The sequence below is a fragment of the Salmo salar genome, chromosome ssa17 (genome assembly GCF_905237065.1).
Source record: "Salmo salar chromosome ssa17, Ssal_v3.1, whole genome shotgun sequence".
Taxonomy (NCBI): domain Eukaryota; kingdom Metazoa; phylum Chordata; class Actinopteri; order Salmoniformes; family Salmonidae; genus Salmo; species Salmo salar.
In genome coordinates, this window is record NC_059458.1 from 14,261,822 (window position 1) to 14,282,463 (window position 20,642).

A 20,642-nucleotide genomic window follows, 5' to 3' on the forward strand; every position below is an offset into this window, starting at 1 on the left:
CGTTATGAAATAGTGATAGTGTGTTATCCCCTATCTCCAATGACGCGGACCATGTAGCTACGACTCGTTCCGACACCACTTCCTGATTTCACAGATGGACCACTTCCAAGTTAAATCATGGGTAAAAAAACCCAACAACATTTACCTACTGATAGAACATAGGCTTTCAACAAATGTACATGAGTTTTATCATTTTTATTTCTGGGGGTGGGTTATCCCTTTAAACAGGATCGTCAAATACATGTTTTGGAGCATGAATAAGTGGACGACGACCCCTTACATTAGAGACCGGATCGATTCTTCAAGTCTAGTAGTGGCCCTTTGAAGAGCGGACGGTCTACTGGCAGCTCAGGTCGTTGAGGAAAGTGTGTTCCGCTTTTGTCTCCTCTCAATGCTGAATGTAATCACTGCACAGGTGCAATGATGTGCGTGTGCATTGCAGTTACTGGCTACGCCTGATGCATAGAGTGTAATAATAACACAGCACTAACGGGGCTGGAGTATTATGTAATGCTACAACAAAATGACATTAAATCAGTCCATTGAAATGTAGCATGGTTTATACAGTAACCTCATTCCCGTGGATGACAAGAAGAGAGACAGATGGCCATCTACATTACATAAAATAATGTATTTGAATGACAATCTGCAAGGATACACACAGCCTTAAAAAGCAGAACTTACAGGTTATGGACAAAACCAACATTACTAGGCAGGGAGTTGCTATAACTTGATTATAATTAGTTATAAACTCAGGGCCCCTAATCGTGCTGCAAAGTTTCCATTCTCCTTCTCTGATGCCTCTGAGCGAGCCTCCAGGCCCCACACACAGCCTTATGGGAAACATATGCTGCTCATCATGTAGTCAGGGAACAACTTTCTCTCTCAAGTCTTTTAACCCAATCACAGTCAGCTTCACACAATGTAAGGCCATAGGCTTAGACCAGGGGTCGCCAATTACATTCAGCCGTGGGCCAATTTGTCTTTGAGCGGATGGTCGGATGGCAGGAACATAGTTATAAATAATTTGTACACTACAAACTGACTGCAATAATCCCAAACAGATATAGTATTAGACAACAAAATAATCATTTCAAACCTTGATTATATTGGGATACGATCACATATGTCTCTACTTATGCATGGGAGTACTTGGGAACAGATTTCCTACATTAAAATCACTTGATTGATTTCCTGGTGATTTTACAGACTTTTATGTCCAACAATGAAAATGATTTAAAATGTACATGCCATTATTAGCATGGTAGTCCACCTTTTGTACTAAATCTAAGAACCTAGAGGCATTAATGGTAGATTTAATGGTAGATGGTAGATGAGACTGACACACTTCTCTGAGTTCTGTAGCTCGTCAACATTAGATGCATTAAATATTTAATGTGCAATATGCTGACTTTGTACCCATATATCTACAGTGCCTTCTGATTTCCCCCAGACTTCTCTAGGGGGGAACACTCATGTTACGAGATACTGACAACACCCTTGTTGTTACCTCACAGAATGGAGCTTGCTAGTAGCTACATAACTACTGGAAAGAGGCACGACCCCACAGCGGAAGCACACGAGGCCTAGCATCAATCTGAATAATAGATTATAGCCTACCAAAATAAAGAGGGTTGACAAAAATGATTTAGAACTGGTAAGAAAAAGCTATACCCCCCTTTCCCTCAGAACAGCCTCAGTTCGTCAGGGCATGGACTCTGCAAGGGGTTGAAAGCATTCCGCAGGGATGCTGGCCCATTTTGACTACTATGCTTCCCACAGTCGTGTCAAGTTGGCTGGATGTTCTTTGGGTGGTGGACCATTCTTGATACACATGGGCAACTATTGAGCGTGAAAAACCCAGCTGCGTTGCAGTTCTTGACACAAACCGTTGCGCCTGACATCTACTAGCATACCCCGTTCAAAGGCACTTAAATATTTTGTCTTGCCCCTTTGAATGGCACACATACACAATCCATGTCTCAATTGTCTCAAGGTTTAGAAATACTTATTTAAGCTGTCTCCTCCCTTTCATCTAAACTAATTTAAGTGGATTTAACAAGTGACATCAATAAGGGATCATAGCTTTTACCTGGATTCACCTGGTCAGTCTTTGTCATGGAAAAAGCAGGTGTTCTTACTATTTTGTATAGTCAGTGTACATCCCTCATGACCCAAAAGGTTATTTACCATTTCAGTATCTTCTTTTTGTGGGTCAGTGCTGTTTGTTTAACCCACTCCAACTTCTCGTGACACACTTTAGGTCTGAGAGGATTTTACAGCAGTGGGACGCAGCATTCACTCCATAATTAGGCTAATTGAAATGGCTCTATACTCAAACACCCGGGGACAGAAAATTCAGAGCAGCCAAGTAGCTACAGTCTTCAATTAGGGCGAGTGCTACTAATGTCGAGGATTGGTCTCACTTCGCTAGAAACGATCTCTGCTCTGAGACTGATACAACAGAGATAGTACCCAGATTCCAGAAACATCCCCACGGCTCCCAGACAAAAAAACAGAAATCCATCAGTTACCTATTGGTAAAAATTTCAACCCAGCCTTTTATCAACAAAATCACATGACACTATTATAGTCAGTGAAAATGTGTCTAGTTACCTGGCTCAAACTGTAATGGGTGCAGTGTTGTAGATGGTGTTGTTTGTTCTCTTTCCTACCTGGATCCCGCCTGCTCCTCTTCTCTTCTTTCCTATTCCTCCCAAATACTGCTTTGAACATGTTCAACTGATCACAGGGAGTTCTGTGAAAAATAGTCAATACAAATATATAATTCCCTCTGCAAAAAGTGCTATTGCAGTAACATGGCCATATACTCCTAAATGAGGCAACACTAGTCATGGGAAGATATGGATTACAATGAGCCCTAAAGTACCCTCATCGGGCACAGTGGTCTGGAATGAAACCTGACAAAAAGGGAAATGTGGAGAATGGTAAAAAAAATGAATGGAAGCAGCTCAATGTGAAATGGATTCCAGATTAGCAAAGGTGAATAGCAGAAAATTAGACTTGAAAGCGAATGCGAGGCACATGCTGAAATCCGTTATTTAATCTATTACTTACGAATGAATTCATACACGACACAGTAAAAAACGTTTTTTTTCTTGCAATAACTTTGACGCGGCACATGAACGATTACGTAAACTGTAACGTTAAACAATGTAACGGTTTGTCATGCCCCGACACTTCACGCATCTAGAAGTTGGCTCACAAAACAGCCGACAACCTCACACGTAACAGTACAAGCAAAATATACCTGTTAAAAAAAGAAGAGTCAAGTTTAGTTCGTCGACGTTTCTTCAAAACAACGCATTTCCCTCCATAGCTATGGGAATGTTGATTGCATGAGCGGAGCTGTGTGGTCCGTCCTGGAAGTTGGTGGAGCTGATGAAAAGACGCTCTATCGTGCGCTTTCTGGGAGCGCGCCCCCTCCGAGTGAAGAACGTTTGGATGACAAAATGAAAATAAATTAAAAATCACCAACACCTGCAATTCCATTCCACAGCTGATTTATTTCACCAAGCCTCATTTTCACAACTTCTGAATCTTTTTTAGTGTTATGATGCGCTCTTTTTTAAAATCTTCATACGCTTCCATATGTCACGTGGCACATGATCGTCAGTGTTGGACAACATACATCAGGGCGTTTTGGGGGAAAGTCACACACTTAAATAAATAAATCATAAAAATGTCACTAGACACCATATCATACATACACAGTCTACACATTGAATACAGTAACATTCTGTAACAACACAGTGTAACGTTTATATTTCTCTGTACAAATACTATTTGACATTTCACAGATATGACTTCATGATATATATTTGGCCAACATACAAATTATTTATTTGACTCAAAATCCAAATTCACATTATTTTCCATTTGGCTGTAGTCGATTCACCAAGCTAGTTTGGAGATATTTGCAGCCTTTACTATATCCATAACTGTCTTAGTTTATCAATAACAGCTAACATATATTGAACATCATGTTAATTTCTATTTTGAGTAAACTATCCCTTTTATGTTTATTTTTAGGCAACACTTCTTCAGCACTCTCTCCATTCTCCACATTTCCAACCAAGCGGATGCCTGGCTCGTATCCAACCAACCTCATCATAAAGCCAACAAACCTTTCTTCTTTGGCTGACATCACACCACTCCAGAAAACAACAGGCTCTTTCCCACTGGAACCACACACACAAGAACACACACACATACAGACACACTCATGTTCTTTCTGTCTCTCACACACACACACACACACACACACACACACACACACACACACACACACACACACACACACACACACACACACACACACACACACACACACACACACACACACACACACACACACACACACACACACACACACACACACACACACACGTAGCTTAAACGGATGAGTCAGTCCATGGTTTTTACATGGTTTCTCCATCCCTACACCCAGGAGTCAGGGGATCCAGTGTACTGGTTAGCCTTCTGAGAAGGCCTCCTCGTGGTGGAGTAGAAGTCCACGTAGTTAGTGGTGTTGGTATTGTATTGCAGTCTGTTAGATTGGGAGGTGTTGTATCGCTCTGTGGAGGTCAGGTTCTCTGGCTCATCCTGGTAAGGCCCAGGCTCCTCCTCCCCGTAACCTTGCGGTGATGACAGATACATTCTGTAGTTGTTGTAAGTATTCCTATCCGGCTCGTCGGAGTAGAACACATCTTCCTGCTGGTAAAACAAAAGACAAACTCATTCCCTTCAACACAACAGACATGAGTCCTACATGAGAGTGGAGGGACTATTACACACAAGCAGCGATGTAGTGGTAAAATAATAGCTGGGTAATCTCTGATCTCAGTCCATAGTCCTATACTTTCAATGCATTTTTCCAGAAAAGGTGGGTAAACCCTCTTCCAAAATCAAAAAATGTACTATCCACTACACCACCGAACACAATGAAAGACCAAACTTTTGAGATACATTTAATCCCTTGAACACAAGAAAGGCTCTGTGGGGACTCAGTGGGCACCACTACACCCAATAAAGGACAATAAGGTTGTGTAATCTTATTTTAGGTAACAAAGAGAATTTAAAAGCCCAGTGCAGTCAGAATTGAGATTTTCCTGCGCTTTATATATATTTCCACACTATGAGTTTGGAATAATACTGTGAAATTGAAAACAATTATGATAATGCCCTTTTAGTATAAGAGCGGTTTGAAATTAACGCCTGTAATTTCAGCCTGTTTGGGTGAGATGGAGTTTGAGTGCCCGGTATGTCACCAGGTGGTAAATTAGTTAATAGACCAATAAGAAAGAGGGTTCCAAACCTCTCTGCCAATAATAGCTCGTTTTCCCCACTCAGACCACTCTCAGACAGTCCTAGCTAAATTCTTGCTAAGAAGCTATTGTTGTTTGTTTTTGACACATTTAATTGAAAACAATAAGTAAGTACTTTATTGTTACGCAGAAATGATTTGATATCGAGATAAAAAAAACGTCTGCATTGGACCTTTAAGACACCAGAACCACAACATATTTTTGTCTTACCTGGGTCCTAGGATAGTCCTCTCTTGATGGTGAGGAATAGGACCCGATAAAATACGGCGTTTGCTTTTCTGACCCTGAAAGTGAAAAACAAAGATAAGAATACAAGCGCGAGGCATTGTTAACTCAGCTGTGTGTGTGAAACATTCAATATATTTAAATTGTACACGGAAACCGTACTGGCGAACAAAAAGACCTTCCTCATGGCTTACCTGTGTACTGGTTTTTATGTAAACTGTTGTCTCCATAATATGTATGGAGTTGCATAGATGACTGAGCCCTCTGGTAGTTCGAGCTGTGTCTTCTGATCCCTAACATGGCAGGCGAGGAGGTTGCACTTCCACCTGAGAAGACATTCCATTCATTCCATCAACATTAGATTCAGAAACCACTTGTCAGAAAGTGCTTGACAGTAACCCGGGCCGAGACCTCAAAGAGCAAACGGAAGCATAGCGGCAGGGAACAGACTTTGAGAGGAACCAGACCCGGAGGGAAGGTCCATTGGTGGTGTGTGTTGATGAGTAGTTTGAACATGATAGTTGAGTGCTCTCACCTGATTGGCGAGGCACGGGGGACATCTGTAAGGTGCTAGTAGGCAGGGTTGGATGAGACCTGTACCTGTCTCTCTCCAGAGTGGACACGGGAGTGATGAAATGACCGTGGTGCCATCCGTCCTACAACAGAGATAATCGCTGCTCTCAGGACAGTGATATTTCACCCTTGCAAAACTGGATATTAAGGTATTTTATCAGAGATTAGTTCCGTTTTTCCAAGGTAAAATGGAGCCAAATCTGCAACTTTTGATATTAGTTAAGCGATTATACCAAAACCATGAACTTGCGAGGACACAGTGATCTGACCTGTTTGTAGAGGGTGCGCAGGTCCCTGTACTGCCACAGCGTGTTGAGGACCTGAGCAGCAGCCTTCACCACCTTCATAGAATAGCCCTTCCCCCTGCCCTTACTGATGTCCACCAGCTTCTCGATGCCCCCCGTGTCCGCCAGGGTCTTGGCGTTCTCCATGTTCCTGCTGGTGACTTCGTGGAGCGTGCAGCAGACAGACGCCACCGTCTCGTCAGACAGCAGGGGGGGGCTTCCCCCGGGGAGACGGTTCACCAGGTCCCGCATCGCATACTTTCCTGAGAGGGGAGACAGGGGGGCATGACGAACTTAAGTGTGTGTGTGTGTGGGTGTGTGTGTGTGTGTGTGTGTCTGACCTATAAGCTCCTTGTTCCTGCTGTCCAGGGCCATGTTCCTCAGAGCGGTGGCCACAGAGCAGACCACCCTGTCGTTGTCCATCCTCAGCAGCTCCACCAGGATAGGAAGCCCCTTCTCCTTGCGCACCGCCACACGGATGTAGGCCGAAAACTGCACACAGGGATTATTGGATTTTTATTTCACCTTTATTTACCCAGGAAGTCCAATTATGTTATTACAGTACCATTATACTGATGTAACATTACAGTAATACCAGATAAACAGCAATGCATAACAGACATGAGGGTCAGGTGTGGGCTGTTGGTCTCTTGTGAAATAGATTGATCTCAATGAGATATCTTAATGAGACTAACCTGTATAAACAAAGGTTACAATGAAACAAAGCGGGGCACCTTCCAGTTTCCAGCGGAGAGGTTCTGAAGGGATCCGGCCGAGCCCTCCAGGGTGGCAGGGTTGGAGCTCTCTGCCAGCAGGCTGAGGTAGGGCTTCACCACGGCCGGGTGCCACAGCATCTCTGCCCCCCGCGGAGGCTTACCAAACCCCGGGATGGGTCCCACGCCGTCCCACTGAAAGCATAAAGAAGAGCATAATGAATGAAACACCACAGAATGGAAGAAACGTTGTCCTCTGTTGCAACACGAACTACCGAGTTCCAAACCGCCTCTGGAGCTTCATGAAATGGGTTTCCATGGCCAAGCAGCCGCACACAAGCCTAAGATCACCATGCGCAATGCCAAGAGTCGGCTGGAGTGGTGTAAAGCTCGCTGCCTTTGGACTCTGTTTGGTGGAGGAGGAATAAGGGTCTGGGGCTGTTTTCCATGGTTCAAGCTAGGCCCCTTAGTTCCAGTGAAGGGAAATCCTAACGCTACAACATACAATGGCATTGTAGACGATTCTGTACTTTCAACTTTGTGGCAACAGTTTGGGAAAGGCCCTTTCCTGTTTCAGCATGACAATGCCCCAGTGCACAAAGCGAGGTCAAGACAGAAATGGTTTGTCGAGATCAGTGTGGAAGAACTTGACTGGCCTGCACAGAGCCCTGACCTGAACCCCATCAAACACCTTTGGGATGAATTGGAACGCCTACTGCGAGCCAGGCGTAATGGCCCCAACATCAGTACCCAACCTTAATAATGCCATTTTGGCTGAATGGAAGCAAGTCCCTGCAGCAATGTTCCAGCATCTAGTGGAAAGCCTTCCCAGAAGAGTGGAGGCTGTTATAGCAGCAATGGAGGGACCAACTCCATATTAATGCCCATGATTTTGGAATGAGATGTTCGACGAGCAGGTGTCCAAATACTTAGTGTATCTTAGCTAATGTTCTGTGTTAATTCTAACACATTTCCAGGCGCCTTTATCATAGGTGTCGAAGTGTGACTTAGCCAAGGAAAGCGGATAACCCCTACTATACACACACCTTATCATCCAGCCAGCCCCTCTTCTTCTTCTTCCTCTTCTTGCCCCAGCAGAGGTAGTCTAGGTCCTTACTGGGGGACCCGTAGCCCAGCAGGGCGTCCAGTTCCTGAGTCCCCAGCAGGCGAGACGAGGGCATCTCTATCTCCAGACGGTAGGACAGGTTCCTCAGAGTACACACACAGTTCTCCACAATCTGGGAGAGGAGGGGGAAGCATTTCAGTGACGCGCACAATACACACACACACACACACAGGGGGTACGATCAGGAACTTCAAGTTGGGATAGCAGAGATGGATGGGCAGAAACTGAGTGAAGAGGACTGGTCTAATTCTGGATAAAGTAAAGGGGGTTCAGGCAGGTGAGGCCTAAATGTACTACTCTTATAGTAAGCCCACCTTGCTGTCGAAGTCAGAGGTGCTAACGCAGGCCTTGAGGACATAGAGAAGTGAATTCACCAGCCCCTCACAACACCTCAGCTGACCCCTGGCCTCCTCTCCCGCTGAACTCAGGTTCCTGTAGCAAAACACAGTAGAAAGGTCAACAATACAACCACATATACAATACATACAGGTTTACAGACACGCACACACACACACACACACACACACACACACACACACACACACACACACACACACACACACACACACACACACACACACACACACACACACACACACACACACACACACACACACACACACACACACACACACACACAGAGAGAGGAAGAATGCCATTTAGCAGAAGCTTTAATCCAAAGTGGTGTACTTCTGTTCTGACAGGGATGACTTCCTCACTCCTCACCTGAGGCAGCCGGTAGTGTTGCGCAGCAGGAGAGAGGAGTGGACCTTGAGCTTGGTCTCCTCTCTGTAGTTGCTGCTACTCCAGCCGGAGTGGGGGATGACCACAGTGTTGGTCAGGGTGCTCAGAGCGTCCCTGATGATGGTCATCTTGACCGCGTCGCAGGACGACAGGTTCCACAGCACCCCTAGTGGTAAAGGGGGATAGGCACGCGGATGTAGTGAGCAGAGGACACGTGCTGAGGTGGGGCCATGAGGTTGAATCCAGTCATCCCTCACTTGATAATGCAGAGATTGGCAAGAAATACTGTACCAGCAAGCAGGCATATAGATCGATCTAGACCTCTCAAACTCAACTCTGGACCTCAAAGCCAGTTCCGATACGTTTTTTCATTGTTCCCCGCTAACCAGGGACTGATTTAGACCTGGGACATCAGGTGGGTGCAATTAATTATCAGGTAGAACAGAAAACCAGCAGGCTCCGGACATCGTAGGGTCAGGTAGAACAGAAAACCAGCAGGCTCCGGACATCGTAGGGTCAGGTAGAACAGAAAACCAGCAGGCTCCGGACATCGTAGGGTCAGGTAGAACAGAAAACCAGCAGGCTCCGGACATCGTAGGGTCAGGTAGAACAGAAAACCAGCAGGCTCCGGACATCGTAGGGTCAGAGTTCAATACCCCTGGTCTAGACAGTCATAAATACAGGCAGACAGCAAAAAAAGACAGAGACAGACAGACCGTGAGGAAGAGAGACCTACCAGTGACCAGCTCCCTGACTTCGTTGTCGGTGGTCTTCCTCAGCAGTCTGAGCAGAGCGGGAACGCCACCAGAGTTCCTCAGGGCCACCTTGTTGTCGTCTGTAGCCTTGCCATAAACCAGGTTCCTCAGGGCTCCGCAGGAACTCCTCTGCACCTCCATAGCCTTGTGGTCCAGCAGGTCCACCAGGTGCTGGACACCTCCCAGGTGACACACCTGTTAGAAGAGGGTCAAGGTCAGACACACCTGGAGCTGACAAAAAAGGTATAATCAATAGCAGTTATTTAAACAACAAGGCCCAAGGGGGTGTGGTATATGGCCAATTTAGCACGCCAAAGGGCTGTTCCCTAACACGACGCAACGCAGCGTGCCTGGATACAGCCCTTAGCCGTGGTATATTGGCAATATACCACAAACAACCGAGGTGCCTTAATGCTATTATAAACTGGTTACCGACGTGGTGTGCACTCAGGGCTCAAACCACCCGGCTTATTTTCATGTTTTTAATACTATCCTTTATATTAATTCACCTGTTACTGCAGTGGGATAACTCAGGGTCACAGAGTGATTCCTGGTAGTCTTTAAACAAATCTACTTTGAAACAGAAGTTTACACCTCACACACATGGTTATGGGCTTAAAACCCTGCACCATGTCAGATATAGAGTTTAAATGTATTACATTTTGAGATTGCATCCCAATATTATAATTTATATATACATCACAGAAGACTGAAATATAACAAAACCGTTTGACATTTTCTGAAAAGAAAAACGTTTTTTTTTTAATGAAATGATGAATCGTGTTATTAACATTCCACCCAGAACCACTAAAGAGTGATTTGGTCATGTGACTGCAGAAAAGGGTTATGCGTTTGTGCTTTCAAATCCTCTCTAGGGAAGGACTTCCCATCCCCACAAAGTCTGATAACACACGTCAGCCGAGAGGTTAGGGAACAGACGGGGACAGATGGGCATCCCATTACCTCCACTTTGATGCGGTTGTCTCTGTAACACAGGTGCTGGAGGTAGGCTGCAGCGTTGGCCTGGACAGAGGGGAAGTGATGCTGCAGCATGTGGATCACCTCAGGGAGATCGGGGTCACGCCACGCAAACTCCCTACAGAGGGTGGGGAGGGAGAGAGATGAGAGGGAGGGAGAGAGACAGGGAGAGAGAGAGAGATAGAGGGAGAGAGAGAAGTTGAGAGGGAAAGAAAGTGAGTCTAAAAGCAATTTTCAATCTATCGCTTCCAACATCAAATCACTTGATTTGAATTCATCAATAACATGTCTGGATGTAATCATCACGTTGTGTGTGTGTGTGTGTGTGATGGTGCGTTGTGTATTTGTACCTAGGATCCTTTTGTATACTGTCTATGGAGGGGGACCTTGTGGCAGCCCTGTCGACCAGACCAGAGTGCCTGGAGAAAGAGGTCTCATTGGGCCCCTGTCCCTGCTGGGAGACCCTGAAGGGGTCTGCGTATGACCCTGCGGTGTTCAGCCCATAGCTGCTTCTTTGGTACGCCAGGGTGCTGCAATGGCTTGTGGTCCTCTGGAGGATCCGCTGAAGGTTCTCCGCACCTGGGAATACAAAGACACAGATATATTCAGGATGGGGCGTAGCCTACACACACACACACACACACACACACACACACACACACACACTTCTCCACTTTGAGTCTGTATAACTGCATCGCCATGTCTCTTAGAAAAGACTGCCCACATAAGAATATCGTGTTGACTGTAGATTACAAACTAGTCATAACACACGGTGCAAGTCTCTGGTCCCAATGGTCCCAGCCATGTGTAGTTGTGTCTGCTGGTAGTGTGTTGCAGTACCCCTGAGTGTCCTGTAGATAGCGCTGTGTGAGCCGTGGTGGGCGTGGGTGGGGCTGTGATACAAGGGGCTTTGGAAGGCTCTGTCGTCGTAGACAGGCGTGATGTGGCAGTCAGGAGACATGGCCATCCTCATATCCTGGTCCAGTGGGCTGTGGTGAGTGGCGTAGGAGCTGTGCAGGCCTGGACACACACACAGCAGGGGAACTTAATAGTCATGACATTATTTACACTGTGTCAGCTGACAAGACGGGCTTTGAGGACAATGTTGTTAGTGATGGAAGGTGGAGAAATGGGGTGAATTTCTTTATCAACCCTGAATCAACCTTAAATCTAAAATAATATTACAATCTGTAATCAGTTGTGTCGTATGTTGGTTATGAATAGTTAATTATAGGATGCTGTACGGTGTGAAAGTAGATCTATGTTCATGGTTCAGGTTGATGAAAGAGGATTAGTATTTATTAGGATCCCCATTAGCTACTACCAAGGCAGCAGCTACTCTTCCTGGGGTCCAAACAGGGTTAGAACAGTTACATCACAACAAAAACAACAACAGCCTACATCACTAAATAAATCAATACAACATACAACACATTATTACATTACTACTCTATTATTACAAATTACAATATAAAATCTCTTCACAGTCCCCAAGTCCAGAAACACACAGTACTAAATAGAACCACGACTACATGGAACTCTCTAGCACATCAGGTAACTCAAGCGAGAAGTAAAATCAGATAAAGAAAAACAAATAAAACAACAGCTCACAGCACAATGTCTGAAGAGACCCCTGGTGGCATGTCTTGTGGGGTATGTACGGGTGTCTGAAGAGACCCCTGGTGGCATGTCTTGTGGGGTATGTATAGGTGTCTGAAGAGACCCCTGGTGGCATGTCTTGTGGGGTATGTACAGGTGTCTGAAGAGACCCCTGGTCGCATGTCTTGTGGGGTATGTACGGGTGTCTGAAGAGACCCCTGGTGGCATGTCTTGTGGGGTATGTACGGGTGTCTGAAGAGACCCCTGGTGGCATGTCTTGTGGGGTATGTACGGGTGTCTGAAGAGACCCCTGGTGGCATGTCTTGTGGGGTATGTACGGGTGTCTGAAGAGATCCCTGGTGGCATGTCTTGTGGGGTATGTACGGGTGTCTGAGCTGTTTGAACAGACAGCTGGGTGCTTTCAACACGTCAATACCTCACACAAAGACAAGCAGTGATGCAGTCAGTCTCTCCTCTACTTTGAGCCAGGAGAGATTGACATGCATGTTCTTGATTCTAGCCCTCAGTGTACATTTAAGCTGTGCTGCTCTGTTCTGGGCCAACTGTAATTTTCCCATGTCCTTCTTTGCAGCACTTGACCATACATCTGGGCAGTAGTCCAGGTGTGATGAAATTTCGGCCTGTCGGACTTGTGTAGTTGATTGTGATGTCAAGAAGAAAGAGCAGTGCTTTATCATGGACAGACCTCTCCCCATCTTAGCTACCGTTGCATCAGTATGTTTTGACCATGACAGTTTACAATCTAGGGTTACACCAATCAATTTAGTCTCTTCAACGTGCTCAATTACCCATTATTCATTAGAAGATTTAGATGAGGTTTTGGGTTTAGCGAATGATTTGTCCCAAATACGATGCTGGTTGAAGTGACCACACCAACAATAGCGTGCATCTTAGATGGTGGCAGTCTATTGTGGAACCTCTTTTGAAAGCTGAACCTATTGAGATGTACTGTGCAGTATAGGCCTACGGCCAACAAGAATCCCCTGCATCACTCTGCTTCAGCGTAACGAGCTGTGAAAGGCTATGCTTTATGGTTCTCCAGGGCGCACTTGATTCACTTTGCCAATAGGCTCCTTTCTTTTGGCCCAGTAAAATAGATGAAAACCAATCCATGATGCTTTGTCATTTACCAAACACCCCCACAGCAGAGCAGTGCTCTGAATGACTCTGGTTACGCCTCAAATGGCACCCTATTCCCTATATAGTGCACTACTTTTGCCCAGAGCCCCTATGGTTAACTTCTGAGCAAAACAGGGCTATGTGTGTCAGTAGGATAGGCTCAGTGATATGATGGCTCAGGATAAAGGACAAGCGCATCTCTCTGTCGCCACACTGTCAGCAACACTACAGATCTAGTATTTAGTTCATATAATCCCTTTCACACAGAAACCAATGGATCTAAACAAAGCTAAATCGATGCACGTAAATAAGAAGAGAGACTGGTAACGTTTGCCCTTTTTCAAGTATATTTTTCCTACCCTTTAACCAGCATAAAATTACCCTTCAAAGCTAGAATCCTTACTTGCTACATCAATTTTTGGACTTTTGGACTTGATTCTTGAAGAATATAACTTATATAAATGCCTCATGAACTTGGTTCGATTGATTTAGGCCTACCCCATCAGAACCCAAAATGTAAGCTTTTTATACTCCAATGTTTGTAAACAAAACAAATGTAAATAAACACTGTATAGCAGCATTCCCCAACTAGCGGACTGCAAGGGATTTTATATCAAATCTGTTCCAAACTATTCCCACGCATATAGAGATACTGTATATGTGATCGTATACGAATGTAAGCAAGGTTTGAAACTACGATGTTTTGGTCAAATATTATATCTGTTTGGTCTTCTTGCGGTCAATCTGCAGTCTACAAATGATTTGTAATTATGTTCCAGCCCCCTGACCATCCGCTCAAGAACAAATCATCCCGCGGCTGAATCTAGTTGATGATCCCTGCTGTATAGCCTTAAAACACGGCTAAAACTATTATTTTGATGGATGGTCAGTCCTTGCATACATAGGTCTTGCTTTTAATTTGAGAGTGGTTAAATTTATCCAGGCCCATCCCTCAGCTTTTTACCAAAACACAGGCAGGGTTACCGCTTTGTTATTCTTTTAATTAGGGATTCCATCTTTAAGTGCATGTGTGTGTGTGTGTGTGTATGTGTGTGTGTGTATGCATGAACGTGTGTGCATGGGTGTGTTTCGAGGCAGAGTCCTGCTGTATGACTAACCAGTGAGGCTGTCAGGCCGTGACAGAGGCAGGGCGGTCCTCTCATAGAGCCCGTAGGCGTCATGTCCGTAGGGGAGAGCCTGAGCCCCCTGGCGGGTCAGTGTGGAGCCGTAGTGCTGGGGCACAGCCGTCATACAGGACCTCAGAGGAGAGTCAGACAGCCCCCTCCCCTCCACCAGAGACAGTGTAGACCCCAGGCGACCGGAGACACTCCCCATCGCCTGGTGAGGTGAGGTGGCATGACTAGCGCTGCCTGGACGGGGGCTGGTCCCGAGAGGAGAGTCGCCGTTCCCGTTCCTCTGGTGGGTGGGGGAGTAAGGAGAGGTGGCGCGGTGGAAGGAGGGGGTGTTGCCTGGACCGGGCGGGGAGGAGGGGGGCATGGTGGTGACGGGGAAGATGCTGGCGAGGGGTTTGGGCTCGGTGAGGATGGGTGAGCCGTAGGCGCTGCCGCCCTGGGAGGTGCGGAGAGAGACCCGGGACGGGGACACGGAGCCCCCCACACCACACACAGGAGACTGGCCCCGGGAGGAGAGGGAGCCCATCCTCCTCATCACCCGCCCTGACGCTGAGGCCTGGGGCAGGAGGGATGCAGGAAGCAGGGTGAGTGGGGGAGACATATGGACAGGGCACGACACACAGGAAAGCCAATGCAGTCCTTGATACATACGGTTATCTTTAACTTTGAGTTGTATACAGTTTGAGTAGGTTAACTAAGATATTATATAAATAGGCAGGCATTTAAAAAGTTATATCATATAAACATGTGGGCATATAAATAGGTTGTCTCTCTTCACAGTAGAGGTGGGTTAGTGTATATTGGCTACCTGTACGGAGGCCTGCCCCTCTGCCCGGGAGCTCCTGCCGTGACTGGGGCTTCCCCTGGGGCTTACCCTGGGGCCGCTGCCCGACAGCACGTGTTTGGGCTCTGACAGAACCACGTTCTCTCTGCTCACACTGTAGTAACTCATACTGCTGTCCTGATAGCCACTATCGGCATACGACGTGATGTGGGCCACAGATCCTGTAAGAGGGAGGCGTGGGGAGGGGTAGAGGAGAAAGAGGGGAGTGGGGGAAGGGAGGAGAGGAGAAGGGGATGTAGGAGAGAGAAGAGGAGAAAGAGGGGAGGGAGGGAGGAGAGGAAGCAGAGGACAGAATGATGTTTGAATAATGGTTTAGCTTGTTGGCCTTGAGGTCTATTTCAGAGCTGAATGAGCATTTATGCAATCGACACATTCATAATCAACACAGCGTGCCACGGTATGTAAAAGATAAGTGCCCATTTAAATAAATATTGTCACTAAGTTGTGGAACGTGCCCGCTTCGGATGATATACTGTTTATTGTGCATTTTATGGCCAAATGAAATCTGTTGTTACATTAGTTGTAGATGTTGTCTTAATATTTCATTAGTAAACCATAGCTACGTTATATACTGTGTCGCAGTACCTGGTATACTTTGATGTTATTCCACAGCTACTTTTTACTTCAAAGAAGTTTCTGCTTTTTGATTTCAAAGCATTTTCAGTTTTTTGGGGGATTTCAAAGCATTTTCAGTTTTTTGGGGGATTTCAAAGCATTTTCAGTTTTTTGGGGGATTTCAAAGCATTTTCAGTTTTTTGGGGGATTTCAAAGCATTTTCAGTTTTTTTGGGGATTTCAAAGCGTTTCTGCCTTTTGACTTTCAAACCTTTTTCTCCTTTTCGGTGTCATCATTCGTGCAAGTAAAAAAAAATTCTCCCCGGCAGATTCCATCTAGTCCTAAACACGCTATATTCTCCATGCTAAATCTGAACTGTAAAAAAAATGAAGAAGGAGGCAGATGAAAAAGAGGATGCAGGAAGTAACAGACCCTCACTGTCATACAGGGATGCCCTCTCCGCTTCAGGGAGGTAGAGTGACCCGTGACCCTGATCAGCTCTGAAGAGACGGGAGGGTGACTGGTGAGAGCTGTCCATTACAGCAGCCCGGTGCTCTCCCGTACCAGACACATCTACTGAGGAAAACAAGATGGCGTCACGTCAACCGTCCTGTGATCGCTATCAAGATCGTTTAAAAATCACAGGAGGTTGGTGGCACCTTAATTGGGGAGAACGGGCTTGTGGTAATGACTGGAGCAGAGTAAGTGGAATGGTATCAAATACATCAAACACATGGTTTCCAGGTGTTTGATGCCGTTCCATTTGCTCCGTTCCAGACATTATTATGAGCCGTTCTCCCCTCAGCAGCCTCCTGTGGTACAAACGTAGCTCACCTCAATAGCAGTTTATGATAGGACTCGCTACATGCCCTTGTTCTTGTGCTTCCATTAGGCAACCCTATGGGTGTCTAGACAATTGGATTTCAATAGGGGTCAATATGAATTTGGGAGAAGCTGTACCTGTGGATCTCCAAGCGAAGGACTTCTCTGACGAGTCACTGTAAAGAAGAGAAGGTAGTAAAACAATGGAGGGAAGGGGGTGGGGCAGGACAGGGATGGAGAGGAGATGAGAGCTAGATCAACATGACACTTTACACTTTAATCCTGTGTGTGTATTTGTGTGTGTGTGTTTGTGCGTGTGTGTGTGTGTGTGTGCTGCATGTTGTGCGTTCGGTGAGCCTGGATGAAGGCATTACTGTAGCTACTCATCATCAGTAGCTCCATTGTAGGTGACATGCTGATAGAGAAACAGGGTCAGTGCTCTGTGTGTGTGTGTGTGTGTGTGTGTGTGTGTGTGTGTGTGTGTGTGTGTGTGTGTGTGTGTGTGTGTGTGTGTGTGTGCGTGTGTGTACCTGCTACTGGCATCATCATCATCGCCAGGCGACTCAGCTCCCAGCATGCACCTCTCCAGTTGACTGGCGACAATCTGACGCTCCTCCTCCAGCTCCCGGGTCAGACGCTCAAACTGGAGCTCCTACGGCAACACGGAAGGGACAAACGGTAGAATCATACTCGCCGAACATTTCCTTTGACTGACAACAACTTCCACTGTGTTAACGATAACCAAGTTACACAGCCTTTGGCATGCTCACTCTGCTACGCCTTTAGAGCAGTTTGACGTTTGACGTATAAAATATATTTATGGTCCAAATGAATAAGTCAACAAAAGAGGCTGTGGCATTAAGGTCAGAGCTACCCAGATTCATCAGTCTGATTTCACGCTGAACAGGGACCGGTGTTTCTTAATGTGTCTGTTACAAGTCAACATTATTATAAGAAGTCAATTAAAAACCCTTCAAGGCTACACATGTCTAAAATGTCTAACATGTGTATATAGACTAGACAGATTTGAGGTGAGACTAACTGCTAAATGATGAAGCATCCTCTTTTGGAAGCAGTCAGTGGCAGCCAGCCACCAGCTTGAACACGATGGGTTCTTATCAGGATGGGGTGCTGCCAATAATCCCTCCTCTCATGCCAAGCAGTGCCAGGTTGTGTCTAGTGCTGTACCGGCTGAGTGGTGAACTGGAGGCGTCCCTGACTGACTGCCCGTTGTCACAGGGTCACAAACACAAAGTGTCTCTGTCTAGTGAGAGGCGTCCACCCCAGAGCTCAGATCCTGTCTACTGTACACACACTGGAGAGAACCAGATGACTTCTGCAACACACTGGAATCCTGCAATCACACAGGAATGTCAGCCAAAGACAGAGTGAGTGCAACACACACACACACACACACACACACACACACACACACACACACACACACACACACACACACACACACACACACACACACACACACACACACACACACACACACACACACACACACACACACACACACACACACACCAGAGAATTACTGGGCTCAACCAAGCACATCACACAAGCAAACACAGACAGGGCGTAAACACACACACACACAATAAATACCAGGGGGAAAAACCCATAAACACACACACACTCCCTGACAGCTGTCTAACTTCAACAGTTTGCAGTGCATTAGTGACCTCAGTGAAATACGCGCGGGGCAGCAGGGCGGGTGATGTAACTGGATTGAACCAGCCTGGCTGGCCTGGTGCTTTAACTTCCAGATCTAGATTAGGATAGAGATGAGAGATGGACTGGTACCAAACATTCCATGACAACAACAAGAACACCATCATTCTAATTCTACGGAGAAGACTTCCTTCTTACTAGAACGTCTTGTTCTCTCGGGACTTTTGGCACTAACATGGAATCCAACGATTTTGTCAAATCTCTAACTGGGTTTGGCACATTTCTGAATGGCTAATTGCTCATTCAGCATTCTGTTTGCTACAGCATCTGATGGACCTATCACTATTCACTATGAAAACGCTGATTTTGCACAGATTATTACTGCGGCCCATCATACTACTACCGTTAGCTGACCCCCCGCATACTTCTGCTGACTCTTTACAAAATCTGCTAGAATTCAAGTGAGAAACCCATTAGAAAACACTTAGCCTAAAGCCTCAGGGGTCAAAATACATCAAAACACCATTGCCATATTCATGCAGCAATACCGTTTATGCAACAACAACAAAAAAATGAATACTTTTTTTTTTTAACTAAAAAATACACGAAAATCTATAAAAATCTCATCGGGAAGATGAAAAAGATACTGCATTCATTTCCAGTTTTATGACGGGTTTTATTAAACATCTGGAAAGTTGTGACATTCACAGTAGTCATCACTCATTTCTGTACTAGCACTCAGGAGGACAGAACAGTGATCCTACACTGTACATCTGTAAATCCTTTATCTGGCAAACACTTTCCCACAATTCTGATTGAGCGACAGTCTCAGAAAACACTGCTTGATCAATTCTAGCATCTCTAAATGCATAACATCACAGCAGAAGGTGAAAAGGGGAGGAAAACACTCAGAACTAGAACGAGATGGGGAGAGACAGGGAGATCGGGAGGGAATGCGACTCATACCTACTGAGAGAGCACGACAGGAGCTATACACACCTGTTCTTTGACCGAGGCCAGTAGGTTGTTGGTGCTGGTGTCTGCTTGGCCGTGCCCGCTCGGTCCCTCTCTGGCCGGCAGAGACCCTTCCCCCTCCTCTCCCATCTCCGGGGATGGCATCCTCCACCCTCTCTGCCCTGTGGAGACATGCCCAGTACACATTACACAGACAATATGTTACTGTCCAGCACTAAAACCAAACAAGGACTGCAGTGCACGGAAGGCTCAATTGCTTGCTATGTCATTTTGCGACCTATTGGCAATGCATGCATGCACTTCCACCAATGTGACAGGCTTAGAAGCACTGCACAGCACTTCAACTAGAAGCCTGGTAACAACAGCAATACAATTACTACAGCCACTGTCAATGGTATGTCAGCTCTCCCAATGCAAGCTGCTGCTGCATTACATCTGGGCATTGGTGCAGCCAGTTCAATGAAAATGGACTGTGAGGTCAATGCATGATAGTATGACGATACACTGAAGCTATAAACCCATGATAGATACACTGTAACAAACAAAATCCCCACGTTTGAAGTGTGAACATGCAAGAGAACATGTACACTGCGCATGTGGATACTGAGAAGGTGAATCATCTGACACTGCCTAGGTTGAAATGATAGGAATCATGTATTTACAATTCTGCAACAGCTGCTTACTTACGAGGCACGAGCTGGTGCGATTCCTTAGCCGCCAGATGTTGCTGATGTACTTCTCAGGGTATACGTCCGTTAGGAATCCATTTTCCATACGACCGCGACAGCTTCATTTTGCAAACTGTGTCGCTAAGACTACATTTCTAGTTCATCCGTCAGAAATGATTCAAGCAATATTCCATGCATTGGCGAATGTCAGTATTAATATTTATGTATCTACCTTGGCGGTCCAAAATCTACCCAGCTACGGTGCAACTGACTTCTGTGGCACCCGCCAGGATTCAGGATATCTGTGACGTCACCATGCGGTTTGTACACGGAGGTATCTATATGGTAATTCGCTGGGACCATGGGAACACCTTACAAAATAATAGCTGAATCAACAGATATGATGACGTTTAAAGTGGTGTTTTTGCCAAAATATATATTGACTGAAATGAATATGCTATCATATTTTATTGGTGTATG

At 45.8% G+C, this 20,642-nt stretch overlaps 2 protein-coding genes across 4 annotated transcripts in view; both read right to left on the minus strand.

The window, feature by feature from the left end:
• LOC106575157 (protein TANC1) overlaps positions 1–3,513 on the minus strand; it is a 54,502-nt gene extending 50,989 nt beyond the window's left edge. For both annotated transcript variants that reach the window (XM_014151392.2, XM_014151391.2), the window contains exons 1-2: positions 3,272–3,513; positions 2,676–2,758 (exon numbers count right to left, since the gene is read on the minus strand). In XM_014151392.2, the coding sequence (XP_014006867.2) occupies positions 2,676–2,758; positions 3,272–3,513 (325 nt within the window). The remainder of the gene's footprint in view (positions 1–2,675; positions 2,759–3,271) is intronic.
• LOC106575158 (plakophilin-4) lies at positions 3,508–20,477 on the minus strand. Of its 2 annotated transcripts, none has more exons than XM_045698870.1 (21): positions 20,182–20,477; positions 19,519–19,655; positions 17,370–17,491; positions 16,978–17,015; positions 16,450–16,590; positions 15,427–15,623; positions 14,604–15,174; positions 11,587–11,766; positions 11,097–11,325; positions 10,732–10,864; positions 9,750–9,963; positions 8,996–9,179; positions 8,584–8,701; positions 8,190–8,381; positions 7,165–7,338; positions 6,772–6,922; positions 6,416–6,693; positions 6,109–6,229; positions 5,768–5,899; positions 5,559–5,632; positions 3,508–4,737 (listed from the first exon to the last, which is right to left on the minus strand). In XM_045698870.1, the coding sequence occupies exons 2-21, from the start codon at positions 19,636–19,638 to the stop codon at positions 4,462–4,464; spliced, it is 3,645 nt and encodes a 1,214-aa protein (XP_045554826.1). In that variant the 5' UTR covers positions 19,639–19,655; positions 20,182–20,477; the 3' UTR covers positions 3,508–4,461. The 2 variants fall into 2 exon arrangements, with proteins under 2 accessions (XP_045554826.1, XP_045554825.1); XM_045698869.1 differs by having other exon boundaries at positions 16,450–16,593.
• Positions 20,478–20,642: the final 165 nt, after the last annotated feature.